Source organism: Symphalangus syndactylus, chromosome 11 (assembly GCF_028878055.3).
Source record: "Symphalangus syndactylus isolate Jambi chromosome 11, NHGRI_mSymSyn1-v2.1_pri, whole genome shotgun sequence".
Lineage (NCBI taxonomy): Eukaryota > Metazoa > Chordata > Mammalia > Primates > Hylobatidae > Symphalangus > Symphalangus syndactylus.
This window is the reverse complement of record NC_072433.2, coordinates 75,577,501-75,596,441: the sequence shown is the minus strand read 5'-3', so window position 1 is coordinate 75,596,441 and position 18,941 is coordinate 75,577,501. Positions and strand designations below refer to the sequence as shown.

The 18,941-nt window shown below is 34.1% G+C and overlaps 1 protein-coding gene across 11 annotated transcripts in view; it reads left to right on the top strand.

Annotated features, from left to right (window-relative positions):
• TMEM161B (transmembrane protein 161B) overlaps positions 1–18,941 on the top strand; it is an 84,726-nt gene that overhangs the window by 47,743 nt on the left and 18,042 nt on the right. For 10 of the 11 annotated variants that reach the window (XM_063612222.1, XM_063612220.1, XM_063612217.1 and 7 more), the window contains 5 exons: positions 320–476; positions 13,847–13,998; positions 14,534–14,594; positions 15,079–15,219; positions 18,017–18,130. In XM_063612222.1, coding sequence (XP_063468292.1) covers positions 320–476; positions 13,847–13,998; positions 14,534–14,594; positions 15,079–15,219; positions 18,017–18,130 — 625 coding nt within the window. The remainder of the gene's footprint in view (positions 1–319; positions 477–13,846; positions 13,999–14,533; positions 14,595–15,078; positions 15,220–18,016; positions 18,131–18,941) is intronic. The other variant, XM_055232946.2, reaches the window with a different exon arrangement.

The following is an 18,941-nucleotide window of genomic DNA, read 5'->3' as shown; positions in this document are numbered from 1 at the left end:
CACTAATAATTTCTGTAAAAAGTAGCTAATCAGTTAAGACAGTACCAGTAAATTTGCAATCATACTTTACCAACAACTTAAATAACTTTTGGTAATCTTTTAACGTTTATTTTAATTTGTGATGTATTAAAATTTAGTTTGGGATGCTAACATCCTCAGTCTATTTCCTGCATTTTTAGATTCATATATTTGTAAATCTTACATTGCAAATGAATAAAGTCTAGCATATTTTAATTATAAATAAATCCTCATAAGTTATTTATGAAAATTTAAGTGAAACTTTTTTTTTTGACCTTTTTTTTTTTTTTTTTTTTTGCAGCATTGCATTACTTTCCAGAATACCAGTGGCTGGTGGATTTCACAGTGGCTGCTACAGTTGTGTATCTAGTAACTGAAGTCTACTACAATTTTATGAAGCCTACACAGGAAATGAATATCAGCTTAGTCTGGTGCCTGCTTGTTTTGTCTTTTGCAATGTATCCTTCAAAACATCATTAATATTAATTTATTTTGCAGATAACACCATTAGATCTCATCTCTGATTTGAGAAAGATTTTATGTCATTAGATAACTTTTCTTTATTGAAATCTTTTTTATGTGATTGGAAATATTTTGAAAGTAATAGAGGTAAATAATTTAAAAAGCTAAATATAAGAAAAATGCCAGTGCCCTACTTTTTCTTTCTTATCCAAGTCTAATGTCACAGAGACAGCCACATTCACCTCTTTTAGGTATTTCTTTTGGGAATTCCTTCCTTGTGTTTAAATATTTTGTGATAATGGTACTATTTATATATTATTGCACCTTTCTCCCTCTTCCCTTTTCTTCCCTTCTTTCATTCTCCCAAAATTGTTAGAGATAACATTTTATTAAATTTATAGTCACTTTTACCATGTTGTACCTATGAAAATATTATTTACAGCCAGGCATTATAGTGTATTATTACCTTCCTTAAATAATTTTTTATTTTTGTAATTGTGGAAACTATAAACTTCCACAGAATTGGTAGAACCTCAATAGTTCAGATACTTCATTTCTGGTTTTTTTTCCCATGGAAGTATCCTCCTGGCGCCCTTAGTTTTCTAAACTTCCAGCATAGCTAATATCCTGTGACTTTCTTCACTGTCTTCCAAGAATTCCCTCTACCCCTGTCTGGATCTCATGATTTCCTCTTCCTTGGTTTATTCTTTTTTTTTTTTTTTTTTTTTTTTTTTTCAGAGTACATTCTCCTATGGTTTCCTTAGAAAGGGTGCTAAATTGTTTTTTGAAATCTTGCTTGCCTGGAATTATCTTTATTTTTTTCCCTCATACATGATAGATAGGTTGGCTCAGTAGAAAATTCTAAGAAAGAAATAGGTTTTCCTCAGAATTTTGAAGTCTCTTGAGAAATTGGATATCCTTTTGCTTTTCATGTATACCTATCCTTTGCCTTGTACATACACCCTCTGGAAGCTTTTTTCTTTTTATTCTTCTGGTGTCTGACGTTTTATCATTGTGCTAAGTTCTAGATTTACCCTTTAAATCTGAAAACTCATGGCTTTTACTACTGGGAGATATTTTTGTTTTCTTATTTTTATTAAAATTATATATGTTCCCTACTCTTTTCTCTATTTCCATCTCTCCAGAGGCAACTTCTTCTAGCTCTTCTCTGTTTGATGCTTGCTTTTATATTTCCATGTACTTTCAAGGCCATTCCTTGATTTTAGTTTTAAGCTTTAACTATTGCCATTTCACTTTGGAAATAAGGATTAAGCACATATCTTTGGGCTGCCAGTTAACCACTGATCATTTTCTATTCATTTCATCTTCCACATATAGTGATGTCATGTTTTTAGAACAGTATTCAGTGTTTATGTTATGATGATGTAAACACCATTCACAAATGAATACTTGCCTTAATATATTCAGAAGTATCAAGTAATATGTCAATTTCATCTTGAGTAGAGTTCTCCTCCTGGAACCCTCAGATAAGCCCCAGTCTAGATTGGTGCACCTATGCCCCTGATGTGCACCTGATGTGCACCTATGCCCCTGGTATCACTCATTATCATCTTCTTAGAGATTCTCTTTGCATCTCCCTCAAATTGGAGCTCTTTTTAAAGATATTCTATATCTGCCTCCTACTTGGTTTACTTTCTGATTTTGGTGGAGCATATTCAGTATCATCTTCAAAAAGATTGCATGGGAACTACATTTTTTGTGACCTTGCGCTTTTGAAAATATTTTAAATTTACCCTAAAAATTAATTTTTCCTTTGGCTAAGAATAGAATTCCAGGCCGAAAATTATGTTTTTGTCTTTGAAGTTCCATTCTTAAGAACTGCAGCTGCCAATCCAATTTCTGATTTATTTTCTTTTTCTTTTGAGACAAGGTCTCACTCTGTTGCCTAGGCTGGAGTGCAGTGGTGCAATCACATCTCTCTTTATTTTTTGTAGAGACAGGATCTCCCCAGCTTGCCCAGGCTGGTGTCAACTCCTGGCCTCAAGGTTCCTCCTGCCTTGGCCTTCTGGAGTGCTGAGATTACAGGTGTGAGCCATCACGCCCAGCCATCTGAATTTTTTTAAAGTTCTGTTTTTTTCTCTGCGTTATCATTACCATCTTTTTTTAGCTAGTCACCTAGTGTGTTGAAATTTTATGATGATGTGCCTTATTTAGAGTCTGTTTTCATCCCGTGTGTTGGGACTTTACCAGTCTGTGAACTCATGTTCTTGAGTTCTAGAAAATTGTTTTGAATTATTTTATTCGTGTCTACAGCCATACCACTCTGGACACACCCAGTCTCATCTGAATTATTTTATTGGTGATTTTTCTCTTCTCTATTTTCTCTCTTTCTGGAATGTTTATTATTCAGATATTTGATCTCCTAGACTGGTTTCCCAAGAATGTCATCCTCTTTCTTGCATGCATATGTTTATGTTTATATTTTTATATTATTTGGTTTTCTGGGAAATTTTCTTAAGTTTCATAACCTTTTATTGAGTTTATTATTTTGAATTTCTGATATAATTTTTAATTTTCACAACCTCTTTTTCTTCTGTTCACCTGCCCCTTTGATGGAATTCTGCTCGTTTTATGATTACATTATCTTCCCGTGTCTAAGATATTAATGATAGATTTTGTTAAGGTTTTTTTTTTCTGCCTAGTATCTTTTTACTCCTGAGTTGCTTTTGTTTGGTTGCTGTTTTTCACATTAAAGGCTCTTCTTGGAGAGCTCTAGTGATTGGTGTTTGCCTGTCCATAATTAAGTGTGAGACATTAAAAAGCTGAATGGAAGCTCTGAGCACATGGTGAGGTAAGTTCCTGAATCATATGGGTAGGCCAGAGATTATCTTTTTACCCTCTCCAAAGCATAAATCTCCATACTTGCTTCACATGTGGGCGGATTGAACTGGTTACTTTTAAAAAGTACTAATTTCATTGGTACTTATTTTTAATACCTCCTGTTATTACCCCCCACCACCCCCTCGCCCACCGCTGCCGCCACCACCACACACACATTCAGTAACCAGCACTTTCACCCTAGTGTAGAGAATTATTTGTCATCTAACCAATTCCTTATCCTTTTGGGGAGTTTTGCAGTAAAAAGTCAAATTTCTTCTCAGCTGTCCGATTGAGCTTCCTCATTCTGTTGAGTCTGCTTTCTAGCTTCCACAATTTTATTGCTTTTTCTCTTACTTCATTTATGTTCCTTAAAACCAGATTCCTTTACCATCATTTTGGTGGGATTTAGGAAGAGATAAAAAGTAACTGATTTGCTTAATCTGTCTTTAAAAAAATTTTTTTTAGAGACAGGGTCTTGCTCTGTTGCCCAGGCTGTAGTGCAGTGGTGTGATCATAGTTCACTGCAGCCTCTAACTCCTGAGCTGAAATGTTTCTCCCACCCCATCCCTCCGAGTAGCTGAGAGTACAGGCACAAGCCACCACAACTGGCTAGATCTGGGAAGTCTTAATAACTGCAGTCCAGACTTTTAATCTTATTTTATCCATTCATCAACCCTGTGTTTGAAGGTACCTCGTGTCTCCAGTACTTTTCCCAGGTTTCTGATGAATGAATTGGCTTTCTTCTTACTGAGTTCCTCCCCTTGCAGATCAAGTATAGCAGAAAAAGCTGAAACCTAATTGCTTTTCTATCCACTTAACATCTTCCAAAATTTTGTTGATTTCTTATTTATTTACTTACTTACTAATTGTTGTCTCTTTTTCTATTATCTGTTCTTGAGGTTTTTGACTTTTTTATATGCCTTAGTCAGATTGTGAGAATGAGCAGCGGAAATACATGTCTTACATCTTAATATTTAACCGGAGATTGTAGCACCATCTTTTAAACCTGTTAAGTGGATACCATTTAAAATATATGATATAATTTGACAGTTTATCACCAGTGTACTACCTTTCTGTTGCCTCTTTTGGATTGATTTAGGTATAATTTAGACTAGAAGAGCCAGAAGAAAGTCTTAAGAGTCAATATCCTCACAAAGTATATAGTGTACTGGGTAGAAATACTAATCACGTGTGTCAGCTTAGAAACATCCTTAAATATCCAGTGTTGCACTAACTCCAAGAGCAGATTTTAAATTCAAGCACATAAAATATTCCTGTTTAATTCTGTAGTATTAAATATGTGAAAATACCATTCAATCAGAATAAAGACCTATCCCTAGATATCAAGTCATATAAAACACATCAAGAATATTTTCCTGTGATAATTAACATGAGCTGATTATATGTCATGTTACTTTTTTTATATTTCAGTGAGTTCTCATGTTCTCCAAAATATTATTGCCTTTTCTTTTTTTTCCCCAGAGGCAAGGTCTCTGTCGCCCAAGCTGTGGTGCAGTTGCACAGTCCTAAATCACCATATCCTTGAGCTTCTGGGCTCAGGTGATTCTCCTGCCTCAGCCTCCAGAGCAGCTAGGACTACAGTTTCACCCAGCTAATTTTTAATTTTTATAGAGATGGGGTCTCACTATGTTGTCCAGGCTAGTCTTAAACTCCTGGCCTCAAGCCATCCTTCTGTCTCGGCTTCCCAAAACAGTGGGATTATAGGCATGAGTCTCTGTGCCCTGCCAGTATTGCTTATTATTGAATGTTCTTTTCCTCACTTTCTTCATGGTTTACACATATGTGGGAATGCATATACTTGATAGGCAGTTTTATTTTAATGTGATTGAGCCCTTGATACATACCTACCAGAGAAATTAGAAAAATATACTTTTTAATAGCTATTCATATTGTTTATGTGAGTAAATTTTATCTTTCATTTTACTCTATAATGCCTAATAATGTGGGAGCAAAGGTCCCACACAGCCTTTAGCACTGAACTGACTTTGCTTCGTTTTAAGTAATCCATTCCTGAAAGGCATCAAACAGTAACATCTCTGCAGGAATCCTGTAGCTGGCTGGCTGTCTCCCTATCCCAGAGAGGACAGAAAGTGCTGAAGAGCTTACAGGCCAAGCTACTTTCTGCCAGCTTTGATTCTCCACAAAGAGGGTGGGGAAGAAGGCAGTAAAATTGTGTGTATGCTTGGGTATGTGATTTTTTTTTTTTATTCAAACCTGTAGCATGTGATAGTTACCTACCACCTTTAAAGGCATATAGGAGACCAGAATTAAATTCCAGATATCCAGTTTAACACCAGAGAGAAATAAGTTTACATCCTATCTTTTATCTTTAGTTATAACATAACCTGTTTTTCTTTTCATACCCTATGATTGGAATATAGCAGAAGTAACCCCTGTCTGGCTTCTCTTTGTTTTCTTATTGTATGTGCCTACTTACTAGTCAAACACATGTCTGCATTGATTACACAGGACAATAGCTTTGCTTAATTCCATAGTCATACATACCTCAGTTAATTCAGAAATTCTCTGCCGTTGTTACTGATGAAATGTTCTTTGTTAAAATGGTCCCCAAATTAGACACATAAAACTTTAAAAATCAGTTCACTTAAAAGGAAGCAAAGTATTTAATTGCCATGGTCATTTTGTTTTCTTTCCCCCATCACTTATATGTGACATACATAAGACAGCAAATTATGCTTTCTAAGAATCTTAAAAGTTCTAAAAGCACAGGAATGACTTTTTAAAATTTGTGACACTGAAACCTTGAACCTTGAAACCTAGAACTGAGTCTTCTTTTGTCATCAGCTCTTCTTTCTGCTTCACCTGAGTTGTTCACGCATCTCAGCCATCACAGCTGCTTTCAATCTCACTCGTAAACCCAAACTAATTCTCAGCTCTACTCTTCTTTCTTTCTCATTTGTAATTCTAACCATCTTCTCTGACCAAGTCTGTGTGTTCCACTTCCATTTATGCCAAGTTACATGTTATGGGGAAGGAAAAAGGTAAAGAAACCCTTGCAATGAGGATGGAGTATTTCTAGTAAATGTCTTTCCTGTATGATGGCCCATGAAGTCTTAGAGTCGCTGTAGGAATGTGTACTGATTTTATGGATATGAAGTGTATCTTTTTCGCTTATGAGAAAATGAAAAGTAAAAAGGTAAAAATGTTGCTTGCAAAGCCAGAGGTCCTTCGGTGGAAGTAAAACTTTAAAAAATGAAAATATTTTGCAATGTATAGATTTTTTTGTCCCCAAGAACCTTTCTTAGAAATAAGCTGTAGCACAGAGAGTAATACTGAGTCAATTATGTGAATTTGAGTGAGAAGAAAGCTATTCTACAAAGAGTGATAAAGCTTCCCAGTAGTCTTATTATATTTGGTTAAAGGCCTGGATCATTAGTCACATTTCCACAGTGCTTGTATTTTACAATGTGGAGGTTTAAGGTACAAAACCCTATTATGTATGTTTTCATGGCTATGTTAAAATTTTAATTTTCTTTCGTTGCCAGGCATACAAATTTTATACAAAGCTAAAAGCTGTGACTAGTTTAAGTTAAAATAAATTTTAAAGTTTTCTGGTTTAATATTCAGTTCTATGTGTAGATTTGTATATTAAAAGTCTACAGATGTTGCTTTTATTTGCTGTGGGAAATAGACAACTACAACAAACTAGTACAACTTAGTCACCATTTCTAAATTCCTTCAAAGGCTCTAACTTACTATATTCTTTTATTTACAAAAATGTTCTGCTTTAGATTAATAAGGAAAAACAAAACATTAAGCCCTGAGGTAAACTGCATAAGATTTCAGTTCTAGTGAGAAAAGGAATGAAACTCAAGAGTTATTGAATCTGAGCCAAAGTACTTGTTTTATCTTGAAAACTTGTATATGGCATGTTATGTCAACGCTTGTTTGTTGTATGAACATGGAGATTTTTCTGTGACATTAATGCTGTCATATTACTCAGATTTCAAGACAAAAACCTAGAGTTAAATAGGGATTTGGGGTAATAGGGCATTATTTCTGTTTATTAATTTATAATTGAGTCTGACTTTGCTCTTTTAGCTGCAAAGTGATAATTTTTTTTCTGAAACTAAAATTTTGTTCTGAAAATAAAAATTTTTCTGAAACTAAAAGATAGTATCTTTTGTATTTTAAATAAAGGTTGTATATTATGCTTTCAGAAATTTTTGGCTATTCACAGTCTGGTTAGGTTGAGGCTGGCTGTAAGCTTTTTTTGTGGAATGGCGTTTTAAACATGCACGATAGTTTTTTGCTTATATCTAAGGGAATTTTAGGTTCTTTTTCTCTATAATTAAAATAATGGAACCTGCATATCTAAGAAGTATGAAAAATATTTTAGTTTAAAATTATTTTTGTTAAAAAATTTTTTTTAACATTGGAAGATAGGATCAGATTATTTTTAAGACTTTTACTTAATAGATCATTAGGATTAATGTACTTATTTTTAGTTTTCAGTGTATATCTGTAATAAGTTCTTGGTATAGTTTCTAGGTTTCTTTGCAATGTAGAATGTGAAGTATAATGTATTTTGAGTATTTTAGTTGCCTTTTCTTATGGAAAAACAGAGGTGGAAGATTTAATTATTTGAATAGAAAAACATTAGGGATTTTATTTAGTAGCAGTGGTCAGAGAAACAATAGAATCTTTTTTCACAGAACAGAAAAACTCAGTTTACATAAAAATCACTTAGTTGAGTGGAAATGTGTTCTATTTTAAAGAGATAATCATAAATTTGTGAAAGTTTTTTGAGAAATCTCTGTGTTTATTCCTTAGGATACTATTTATCATACTTGTGTATTAGCACCAAAATATTTCTTCTTGGAATATGGTCTCTTTCTTCTCAAAAGAGCATTGATAAAATATCTTTGAATAATCTCAGGATGTTAGCGTATAGACAGCGTTTTCTTATTTGAGAATTGGGTCTTTAAAGCAGCTTATAAACTAAGTTGAAACATAGTGGGACTTGTACTTTTTTTTTTTTTTTTTTTTTGAGATAATCTCGCTCCACTGCCCAGGCTGGAGTGAAGTCACGATCTTGGCTCATTGCAGCCTCAGCCTCCTGGGTTCAAGTGATGCTTGTGCCTCAGCCACCTGAGTAGCTGGGACTATAGGCACATGCCACCAAGCCTGGCTAATTTTTTGTATTTTTGGTAGAGATGGTGTTTCACCATGTTGCCCAGGCTGGTCATGAATTCCTGAGCTCAGGCAATTTGCTCACCTCGACCTCACAAGGTGCTAGGATTACAGGTGTGAGCCACTGGACCCAGCCCATAATAGTACTTTTATAAGTGTATGTGATTTAATTAAGTTGTTATTCTAAATCTGAGAGAAATTTGCCATTTTAGACCTAAAACTTGAACCTGTACATCATTTGGAAGCTCATCTTCAGCTTGAAGGTAAAAATATTTAAAATTCTTCCTCCTGAGGAAATTGTCCTACTTGTCCTTGACTTTTCTTTCCTATTGGAATTTAGTGTCTTTCTTGCTTGATTTGTTGAAATGTTTTGGTGGCGCTTTCTGCTAAAGCATGAATGTGGGGTGGGTAACTATTTTTAGACTTTGCAGTTTTGAAAGTGTTTTAATTTTATACTCATTCTGTTGGCATTTGGTTGGTTATAGAATTCTAGGTTATCCATATTTTTCTTCATAATTTTGAAGGCATTGCGCCATTGTCCTCAACCTTGAAAATTGCTATTAAGAATTACTTATCATGGTGATATTTAATCTTTTGCATATACCTAGTTTTGCTTTATTTTTCTTCTGAGGAAACTTTTATAGTTGTCTCTTGATTTGTCTTGTTTCTGAAAGTTCATGCTCATGTACCTCGTGAGGATCTTTTTTACTTCCTTGTGGTGGGCTTTTGGTAGCCACTCTAATTTGGAAACATCAAGTTTAGAAAATTTCTTTGATTATGTCTTTGCGAATTTCTTCCCTCTGTCCCTCCAATCCCATTTTCTTTCTCTGTCTCACTTTTGTTAGTCAGATATTGTATGTTCTGGATTAACCTCTCATCAGTTTTTGTCTTACTTTTTTTTTTTTTTGGATGGAGTTTTGCTCTGTTACCAGGCTGGCATGCAGTGGTGCGATCTTGGCTCTCTGCAACCTCCATCTCCTGGATTCAAGCAATTCTCCTTCCTCAGCCTCCCGAGTTAGCTGGGATTACAGGCACCCGCCACCACGCCCAGCTAATTTTTGTATTTTCGGTAGAGATGGGATTTTGCCATGTTGGCCAGGCTGGTCTCGAACTCCTGACCTTGGGTGATCTGCCCGTCTCAGCCTCCCAAAGTGCTGGGATTACAGGTGTGAGCCACCGTGCCCGGCCTTACTTTTCATTTTGTCTTTTTGTTCTGCTTGATGGAACTTTTGACTTTTTTTTTTTCTTATTTTTCCTGTCCTGTTTCTCATTGATGTCTAACCATTCCTTTTTCATAGCATCCTGCTCTTATTTCAAAGATGCATTCATCTTTGTCTAGCTTTATGAAATATACATATCCTATGTTTATAAATATCTCTAAATAAAAATATGTGTGTATCTGTTTCTGTATATATAGTTATATACCTAAACTTCATTCTGCTGCGTCTGTCATCTCTTTTTTTCTTGAAGTTACTTTTTTTCTGTTGTCGATTTTAGCTCGTTTTTTTTTATAAGATGTGATGCTCTAATACATCTTATTAGATGTATTAGATACATCTAATAATAGTTGCCTAACTATGGCTTGCAGTGTCTGGGTTGCAGCCTGTTTTTTTACAGCTCTTGAGCTAAAGATGGCTTTTTAACATTGTTAAAGGATTAGGGGAACAAAGTAGGCAGAAGAATATGCTACAGAGACTGCATATGGACCACAAAGCCTGAAGTATTTACTATCTGGTCTTTTATAGAAAATGTTTTCTGATTCCTTTTTTAATGTCTGAGGATTCCTTTCATTTTTAAGAGATGGCCTCTAAAAGCTGATTGGAAGCTCTGTATGTAATTAGGGCTTGGTTAGTTTCACTAAAGAATAGCTTGGTAATACTAAAACCAGCTTTATTTTAGGTAGCCCGTAGTGTCATTGTTTATTGGTCTTTTCCTTGAGGCCTTTTAGTTTCTCTAGAGGAGAATCTCTTAATCTCCTGCCTGGAGTGTACAAACCTGCTACACGTTTCCAAGGTGAGTACTACCTCTGAGTGTGTGGACTTTCACCTAATCATCCTGTTTTTGATGCAATTGACTAAATCTAAACTCTTCTGTGCCTCAGGTTCAGTTTCTCCAGAGGCAAAAATCTTAGTCTGCTGGAGTCAGAGTGGCCTGGCTGCATAGAAAGGCAATCAGAGTGGAGAGTTGTGAGTCTAGTTGCCACCTACATAGAAGTCAGTGCACAGCACATCACTGCCTGTATACTTCTTAATCTTGTACCTCTTAAATTAAATTATCATAGAATTTTAAAGATTTAAACACAATCAGGAATCGTATCATCTGTTTGTATTGTATTGATCCATATGTTTTTGTATACATTCCCGTATTTTTGGTATTACATGTTAAATATTGAATTCAGTTGTCTAGAAAACATTAAGTTGTTGCTGAGAACTAGGAAGACTTAATCTTTGATTTTCAAAATAGCCCTGTGAGGTTGTGGACTGGCGGCATTTTACAAATAAAGAAACTAAGACACAGAGAAATTAATTTTCAAGTGGAAGATCACATAGTTTAGTAAGAGTAGAACCAGGATTAAGCCAGACACTCTAGGTCTAGAGAATGCTTTCTTTACAACTTTGTCACACTATAGTTTAAGATAGTATATGATTACATGGCAAGTGAATTATATTAGTAAGTGATACAATAACTTCAAAAGAGGAAAAGAATGGCCTCAGCTGGGAAGGTAATGTTAAGTATTGTGAAAGATGTGGAGCTTTTGTTGAGTCTTGGATTAGGTAGGAGGAGGGAAGAGGGCAGTTCAGATGATAGATTATGATCCAAGACAGTGTAGTGATGATACTCAGGAGACGGCAAGTACACTATCTGCTTGAGGTGGAGATTTGGGGACTATTGAATGAAAGCTTGAACATGTGAGTGTGGCCAGATCATAGTATTACATATAGGTTATTGGGAGATGGTGTTCTAATATGGAATTCAATAAATAATTAGGTTTTTAAGACTTATCCAGTATGCAATATGAAGTGAGGATGCAGTGATTATACCATTTTAGGCATTTGTGGTGTGGGACTGTAAAGTATTAGTGATAAGTGCAAGATCATGCTTCATGTCTGGATCAGGTTGCATGTAATTTTGTTTTCCTTTAGTGTTGACATATTTTGTAATTTCATTATTCTAGGATAACAAAGTGTGGTGGTAGGTGTAATTTTTGGGAAATTTTATTCTGATGATTTGGTACCACTTTTGGCCAAAGATACGATTTTGTTTTTCAGTGTAAGAAAAGAAGTTGGAAATTGTCTCCTCACAGATTCTAGTAAACATTTTCAGTAAAAATAAAGCAGTGTTTTTCAAACCTGAGTTTAAGGCATTTAGGCTGTGAGAGACCATAGCTGTATCTTAAAAGCAGTTCAGTTGTAGTTTTGCAGTTTGACTATATTCATCTTTCTTTGTCCTCTTCTAATATGTAAGCTCTTCCTTATAATGCCAAAAAAGAGATGGATGGACCTATATTGTTTGATACAGGTTGAGCATTACAATCCAAAATCCGAAATGCTCCAAAATCTGAAACTTTTCCAGTACTGACATGACACCAGAAGTAGAAAACTTTACACTGGGCCTCATGTGAGAGATTGCAGTTAAAATGCAGTCAAAATTTTTTTCATGCACAAAATTATTAAATATATTGTATAAAATTACCTTCAGACTATGTGTATGAGATATATATGAAAGGATTCTTCTGATTATGAGAATGTTTTAATTCTTCTGTCAGGGCAGTTCTGTTTTGAAAAGATTTTATGTGTTACTGCTAAAAGTACCACATTGACTTAGGTGCTATGTACAGTGTTTTAGAGGCAATATAATCAATTGTTAAGTGCACAGATTCTAGATCCAGACTGTCTAGTTTTAAATCTCAACTTTCTCTAATCTGGCTGTGATTTTGATATTTTTACTTTTACCTCTCTGCCACAGTTGTTTTTTGTTGCTGTTGTTGTTTGTTTTTTGTTTTTTGTTTTTCTGAGACGGAGTTTCACTCTTGTTGCCCAGGCTGGAGTGCAATAGTGCTATCTCGGCTCACTGCAACCTCTGCCTCCCGGGTTCAAGCGATTCTCCTGCCTCAGCCTCCCGAGTACCTGGGATTGCAGGCGTGGGCCACCATGCCCGGCTAATTTTTTTTTGGAGACGGAGTCTCACTCTGTCGCCTAGGCTGGAGTGCAGTGGCGCGATCTCGGCTCACTGCAAGCTCTGGCTTACTGCAAGCTCCGCCTCCCGTGTTCACGCCATTCTCCTGCCTCAGCCTCCCTAGTAGCTGGGACTACAGGCACCTGCCCCCATGCCCAGCTAATTTTTATATTTTTAGTAGAGACGGGGTTTCGCCGTGTCGGCCAGGCCGGTCTCATACTCCTGACTTCAGGTGATCCGCCCGCTTAGACCTCCCAAAGTGCTGGGATTACAGGCATGAGCCACTGTGCCCGGCCCACAGTTGTTTTTTGTTTGTTTGTTTAAGTTTTTTAAAATGTCTGTAAAGTAGCAATAATAATGTGGTTAATGTGAGAATTAAAAGTTAATTGGTAATGCCTGGCACATGGCAAGTACTAAATGATAGCTGTTATTTTCCATGCTTGACATAAACTTTATGTAAAGGTTGCTTTTCTAGGTTTGTTTGCCAAGCACCTTAGTTTGTTTTGCGATTTCAAGGAGAACAATTTGGTGTATAATGGAGATCTGAGTTCTAGCTTTGGGCCATGCACTGATTTAACCTTGATTAAATCAATTTGTGTGTGTTGGGGTGGTTCAGATAAGATAATCTCTTCAGCCTATTTTAATAGGTGAGCATGTTGAAACTTTGGCTGTTTTTGAATACTCAGTTGGAACTTGTTTTCTCTGAAGATTTTTTCTTATTACTAATGTGAAGTGGTGATCCCAGACACATAGTTTTCATAACACAAATCAACAATAGCTACTAGTAAAATTCTCAAATTTTAACTTGTTGAATTATTATGGATGATTCCTGTGTTATGTGTTTAATTATAAATGTAAACTGGTTTAACAGACATACCTAATAAAGACAGTTCTCTAGAATAACCTCTATCCTGGCTTTTCATGTCACTGAGAACAGATTGCATAAAAATCTTGAAATAACCTTCTAGTAAAATTTGAGTGAGATAAACTAGAAATACATTCCCTAGCTACAACTTAGTATATGGGTGCTCTTTTCCTTAATTTAAAAATGTTATAAACTCCACTTAGAAATAAATGTTGTAGTCAAATTTTATTGCAATCAAGTCCTATAAAGATTATTGTGTATAGCTCCCATAAAGTTATTGTGGTTTTTCCTGAACTTTTCCTTCTGCAGCAAAGTTCTGTTTTCATTAACTACACACTATTTTAAAGTAGAAGATGGTGGTGAAAGATCTGTTTGTGTCACCTTTGGATTTTTTTTCTTTGTCAAAGCGATGGCAGTGTTGATTGTAACAGAAAATTATCTGGAATTTGGACTTGAAACAGGTAATAGTTTCATACAACTTTAAAAATCAATTTTTCTTTATCTAGTGTTAATATTTTTGACTTCAGTATTTAAGTTTTATATCTGATAAATATTTAAAATTAAATTTAAAGCATATACTCTGTAATGTTCAAAATAATTAACCTTTATTATTAAGATCTTCATTTTTTGCTTTTGTTTTAGCTAAGTTTTTAATTAATGTTTTTTTCCAAAAATACTGTCTCATTTTTTTCCTTACAGTTAAATAAGTTTCTGTAATGCTAAAGTTTATTCACATAGTTGAAGAATTAATGCAAATTTTATGCACACTCATGGAATGTACAAATATCAAAGGGATATTTTCAAAGACTGTTCCTGCTAATAACCAAATTTTATTGCATTATGGCATACTAATTAACACATGAAAGAGCTAAGCTAGTCACTTTAAAATTTAAGATGCTCTGTTTTCTAGCATTTTATTTCCACAGAAAGATTCTGTATTTCACATCTGTGATATGAGTAATCTGTTGTTGTTGTTTTTTTTTTTTTTCCCTACAGGGTTTACAAATTTTTCAGACAGTGCAATGCAGTTTCTTGAAAAGCAAGGTTTAGAATCTCAGTAAGTTTTTGAAAAATTAAGCATTATTTAAATTTAACATTTTCTATTTTTAATAAAGCAGTATTTACTATAAATAGCTGTTTTAAATTAGTAAAGAGTTTTAAGTTGGACTGTCACTTCTAGAAACATCCTTACTCATAATTTTTATGACTATATAAATTAGTATCTTTTATAGAATTCTTATGTAAATATTGCATTTCTTAAATTCCTCTCCCTCAAGAGATTAAATTTATATCCAAGTTATATGTCAATTCCCTGTTGAATGTGTAGGTTAGGTTGCTGTGACTGTGACTAAAGAGATGCCTCATTTAGTTTACAGTTCACCAGAATCCATTATAGGTACTTGAATAATAGCAATCTTTTTGTAGAAATTTGCTTTGTTTTACTGTTATTGTTATTTGTAAGATAACTGATTAGAAGAAAAGAAATTCTTCAAAAGCTAATTATAAAAATTTATCAGCTTTTTTAAAAATTTTATTTTTAGGAGTCCTGTTTCAAAACTTACTTTCAAATTTTTCCTGGCTATTTTCTGTTCACTCATTGGGGCTTTTTTGACATTTCCTGGATTACGGCTGGCTCAAATGCATCTGGATGCCCTGAATTTGGCAACAGAAAAAATTACACAGTAAGCGGAAAATGTACATAAGCACATGCAGATAAATATATGTTTTCCATCTTAATGAAGGTATATTGTAATGTAATCATAAATTATTGTATTGAAAATTAATAACCATTTGATGTCACACTACTTCCTCTTTCAACTATAAGCAAGTTTCTTTTATTTGCTTCTAAATTTTAAGTCTTGTATTTAAAAAGATACACCATTGATTACTAAATTTGTCTTATCTGTTAAAATGAAAATCTCAAAATTTATGTTCTTTCTAATTCAGGGGCTTATATTGCAATCTCTACAACTAAACTGAGGATCCATAGAAATTTCCCTTAAAAAATAAGATCATTTTACTTTAAAATATTGTTTTAAATTTTTATGTAAATCTATTTAAATTAGCTTTTTAATGTAAAATTTTATTTAAAAACATTTTAAAACTTAAAGTTGTATGTAAGAGATGTTTGTTTTCCTTAAGTTACTGACCTGCTTATTAGACTTTTATTAAAATAATACATTATTTTGGGATTGTTAATACTCTACAATGTTATATGTTGTACATTACTTCTAACTACCAAATCCTATTTTAGTTCTGAAATTATATGTTAGTTTGGACAAGTCATATTTCATCTTTATATGTAGTTCAAAGCCCATTTACTATATTCTTCGTGGTTGTCACAGATTTTTTTTTGTTGATGTAGACATCTTGGCAGAAAGATAGGCTTATATCTACTTCAACTCATATTCAGATCAAAGTTCCTGTCTCATCGTTTTGTTTTGCAGTAGAAGCCTAACTTGAGAATATTTCATTTTGATATGTGTATTTATAACCGTTAAGTTCTTATTTCCTAACATTTCTGTTCTTTAAAACCTATTTTTAATGATGGTGATTCTTTAGTCTTTTCACATTCTTGTCTCTTTTACCTGTGTCATTTCCCTTTAATTTAATTTTGACTGTCTTTTTTTTTTTACCTCACTTCCATTTTTCTACATAAGCTTTGTACGTGTATTTACTTACTATCACCTCCCACTGCAAACTCCTTCATCCCTCTTTTTTTTTTTTTCCTCCTTTTACTCAATGTGCTTTTGGCTGCATCCCATCTTTCTCCCACCACCCGTCTCCCTAATGGCTTCTTTTAAGACAAAACCTGGTTCTCCCCCTCCTCTCTGCACACACACTTCAGTCCACTAACCCCAGTGTTATGATTTAAATAAGCTGAAAAGGGTGGGTGGAGGGGAGCCCTTCACAAGCTACTGAAACCGCTGTGGGCTGCTCCTTGATACTAGAGTGTTCCCTAGCAACACTGCATACCTAATACTGCTTCTTTCTTCCCCACATCCGATGGTTTACCCAGGCTGTGGGATGAAAGAATCACTTTATAAAAACATTTAAAGCATTTAGTGGTGGTTAGGGGTGGAGTGCACATTTTAGTGTCCTTTTTAGTAAAATGTGGCTTCATTTTAAGATTTTTTCCCTTGGGGGATTTGGGGTTTTATTTTATTTTCAGTTTATTGCAGCCCCTCATTGTGTTGTAGCACTCTGCCTTGATACAAGGGTGTGGGCAAGCTAGTTCTGTTGTGAGAGTAACATGACTGGCACAAAGAGCAGCATTTTCTTCACCTCCATGGCTAGGCACTAGGACGTGTTTTTATATCAGAGGTTAGAGCGGGAGTTCTGCCTTTCCCTGTCAGGTGTTTGTGGCTTCCTGACCCAGCCCTGTTCACTCACACAGATCACTGTCTGCCTGTGTAGTGATACTTTAAAATGTGGTGTTTGTGTGTATTTTGAACCCTCCAGTTTAGCTCTTAAGTGTGGTTGATAATGAAAGCAGTTTATGGTAATAAAATGTGTGAAGAATTTGCCTTTTTTCTAAAATAAGAAAAATTTTTGTCAGCCATCTGTCTCTGTAGGATACAAAGTTGGACAATTAGCAATGAAGTTATAGCACAGACCTGAAACCTTTGCTGTATTAGGTATATTGCCTTGTCAGGAGTAATGCAAATTTTTTTGATATATATATCATATATATCAAATATATATATATCATATATATATCATATATAATATATCATATCATATATATCTCATATATATCATATATAGGTATGATATCATATATGTGATATATATATTTTATATATATATGAAAGGGAAATTACTTCAAGTGTGTTCGTACTCATTCAAAAAGAAATTAAAATGTGGAATCATGATTGTTAACAATGGAAGTTAAAAATTATAAATGATCATTACTCATTAAAAGATTCCTCAGTTGCAGGTTGTTGCAGTAGGTTCCATCTGCCATACGCCTTCTAGTAATATGGACCTGGCTAATCACTATCATTTACTTGTAGATAATGAGGAGACACTTTGTTTCAGTTGCACTAGAAAGTATCAGACAACTCTTCTGTCTGAAAATCCATTAGATTCATTGACTATATAAAGTTAGAATCATTAAATACCTCCTTATTAAATCAGGAATAAAGTATAGGATTATTAAAGAATACCAGAATAGAAGTGAACAAATCTGAATTTTAGTCCTATATTTACCTCAATTGTTATTGCCAAGAGCAAGTCATTTAACTTTTCTGTATCTAAATGTTCTCATTTGAAAAATTAAGATAATGATGTAATTTCTCACAGGCTCAAATCAGTGTTAAATCATAATGATAAATATAAAATGATGGCGACACTAGTATCGTAAGTAGTAGTACTGCAAATAAGTTCCTACCTCCATTTTAGTAAGACCCCAGCTTCTGTAATTTATTAGCACATGCTGTTTCTGAATTTTTGTATTTATTTCTTACATACTTTCAGAACTTTACTTCATATCAACTTCTTGGCACCTTTATTTATGGTTCTGCTCTGGGTAAAACCAATCACCAAAGACTACATTATGAACCCACCACTGGGTAAAGAAAGTATCCCTTTGTAAGTATGGGCATTTGAGGGCTGATTTTTATCACCAAAACTGCTTTACTAAATGTTGTTTACTGTATTTGGTTTTCAGTGATAAAACCAGGACACTGTATTTTTCAGACATTAATAGGAATGCTAAAAGATGTGTTAGAAAATTGAAACTACAGACCATCATTTAACACTTTTGTGATCTTTATTAGTTAATGTTAAGGATTATTACCTTGCATTAATATTACCTTATACACTGTTTTTTTCCTCCTCTTTACATCCAGTCGTCATCATTTTTCTGTTGTCATTGTGGCTATTGTTTGGATACCTTCTGGAGTTCTTTTGTTTTAATTTTGAAAATTATGGAGGAAAAAAAGTAGTCTAAATGGAAACTCATATACTCAACACCTGTATTTGACAGTTGTTAACATTTTCCATATTTGCTTCATCCATTTTTTGTTTTGTTTTTTGATGAAGCATTTTTGAAGTAAATTAGAGACATAACAGTTTTATCCCTTAGTACTTTCTTTAGTTTGCACCTCTAAAAAAAAAAGGATATTTTCCTATATAACAATAACATCATCATACCTAACAATTATCTAATACTAATACCTTAACATTATTATCTGATACTAGTTTATATTTCTACAGTTAGGCAACTGTATTTTAGCAGAAGAAGATGGTGAGGAAACAGAAATAGTTTATTAATAGGCATTAATAACTAGACTTGATATATTAGCCTTGTAGAACTGTTAGAGTAACAGAAGGTTTCAGACAGAACTGGTTCAAACTCCAGCTCTCGTCCTCACTAAAATCTTCACTTGAGGCAGATTAT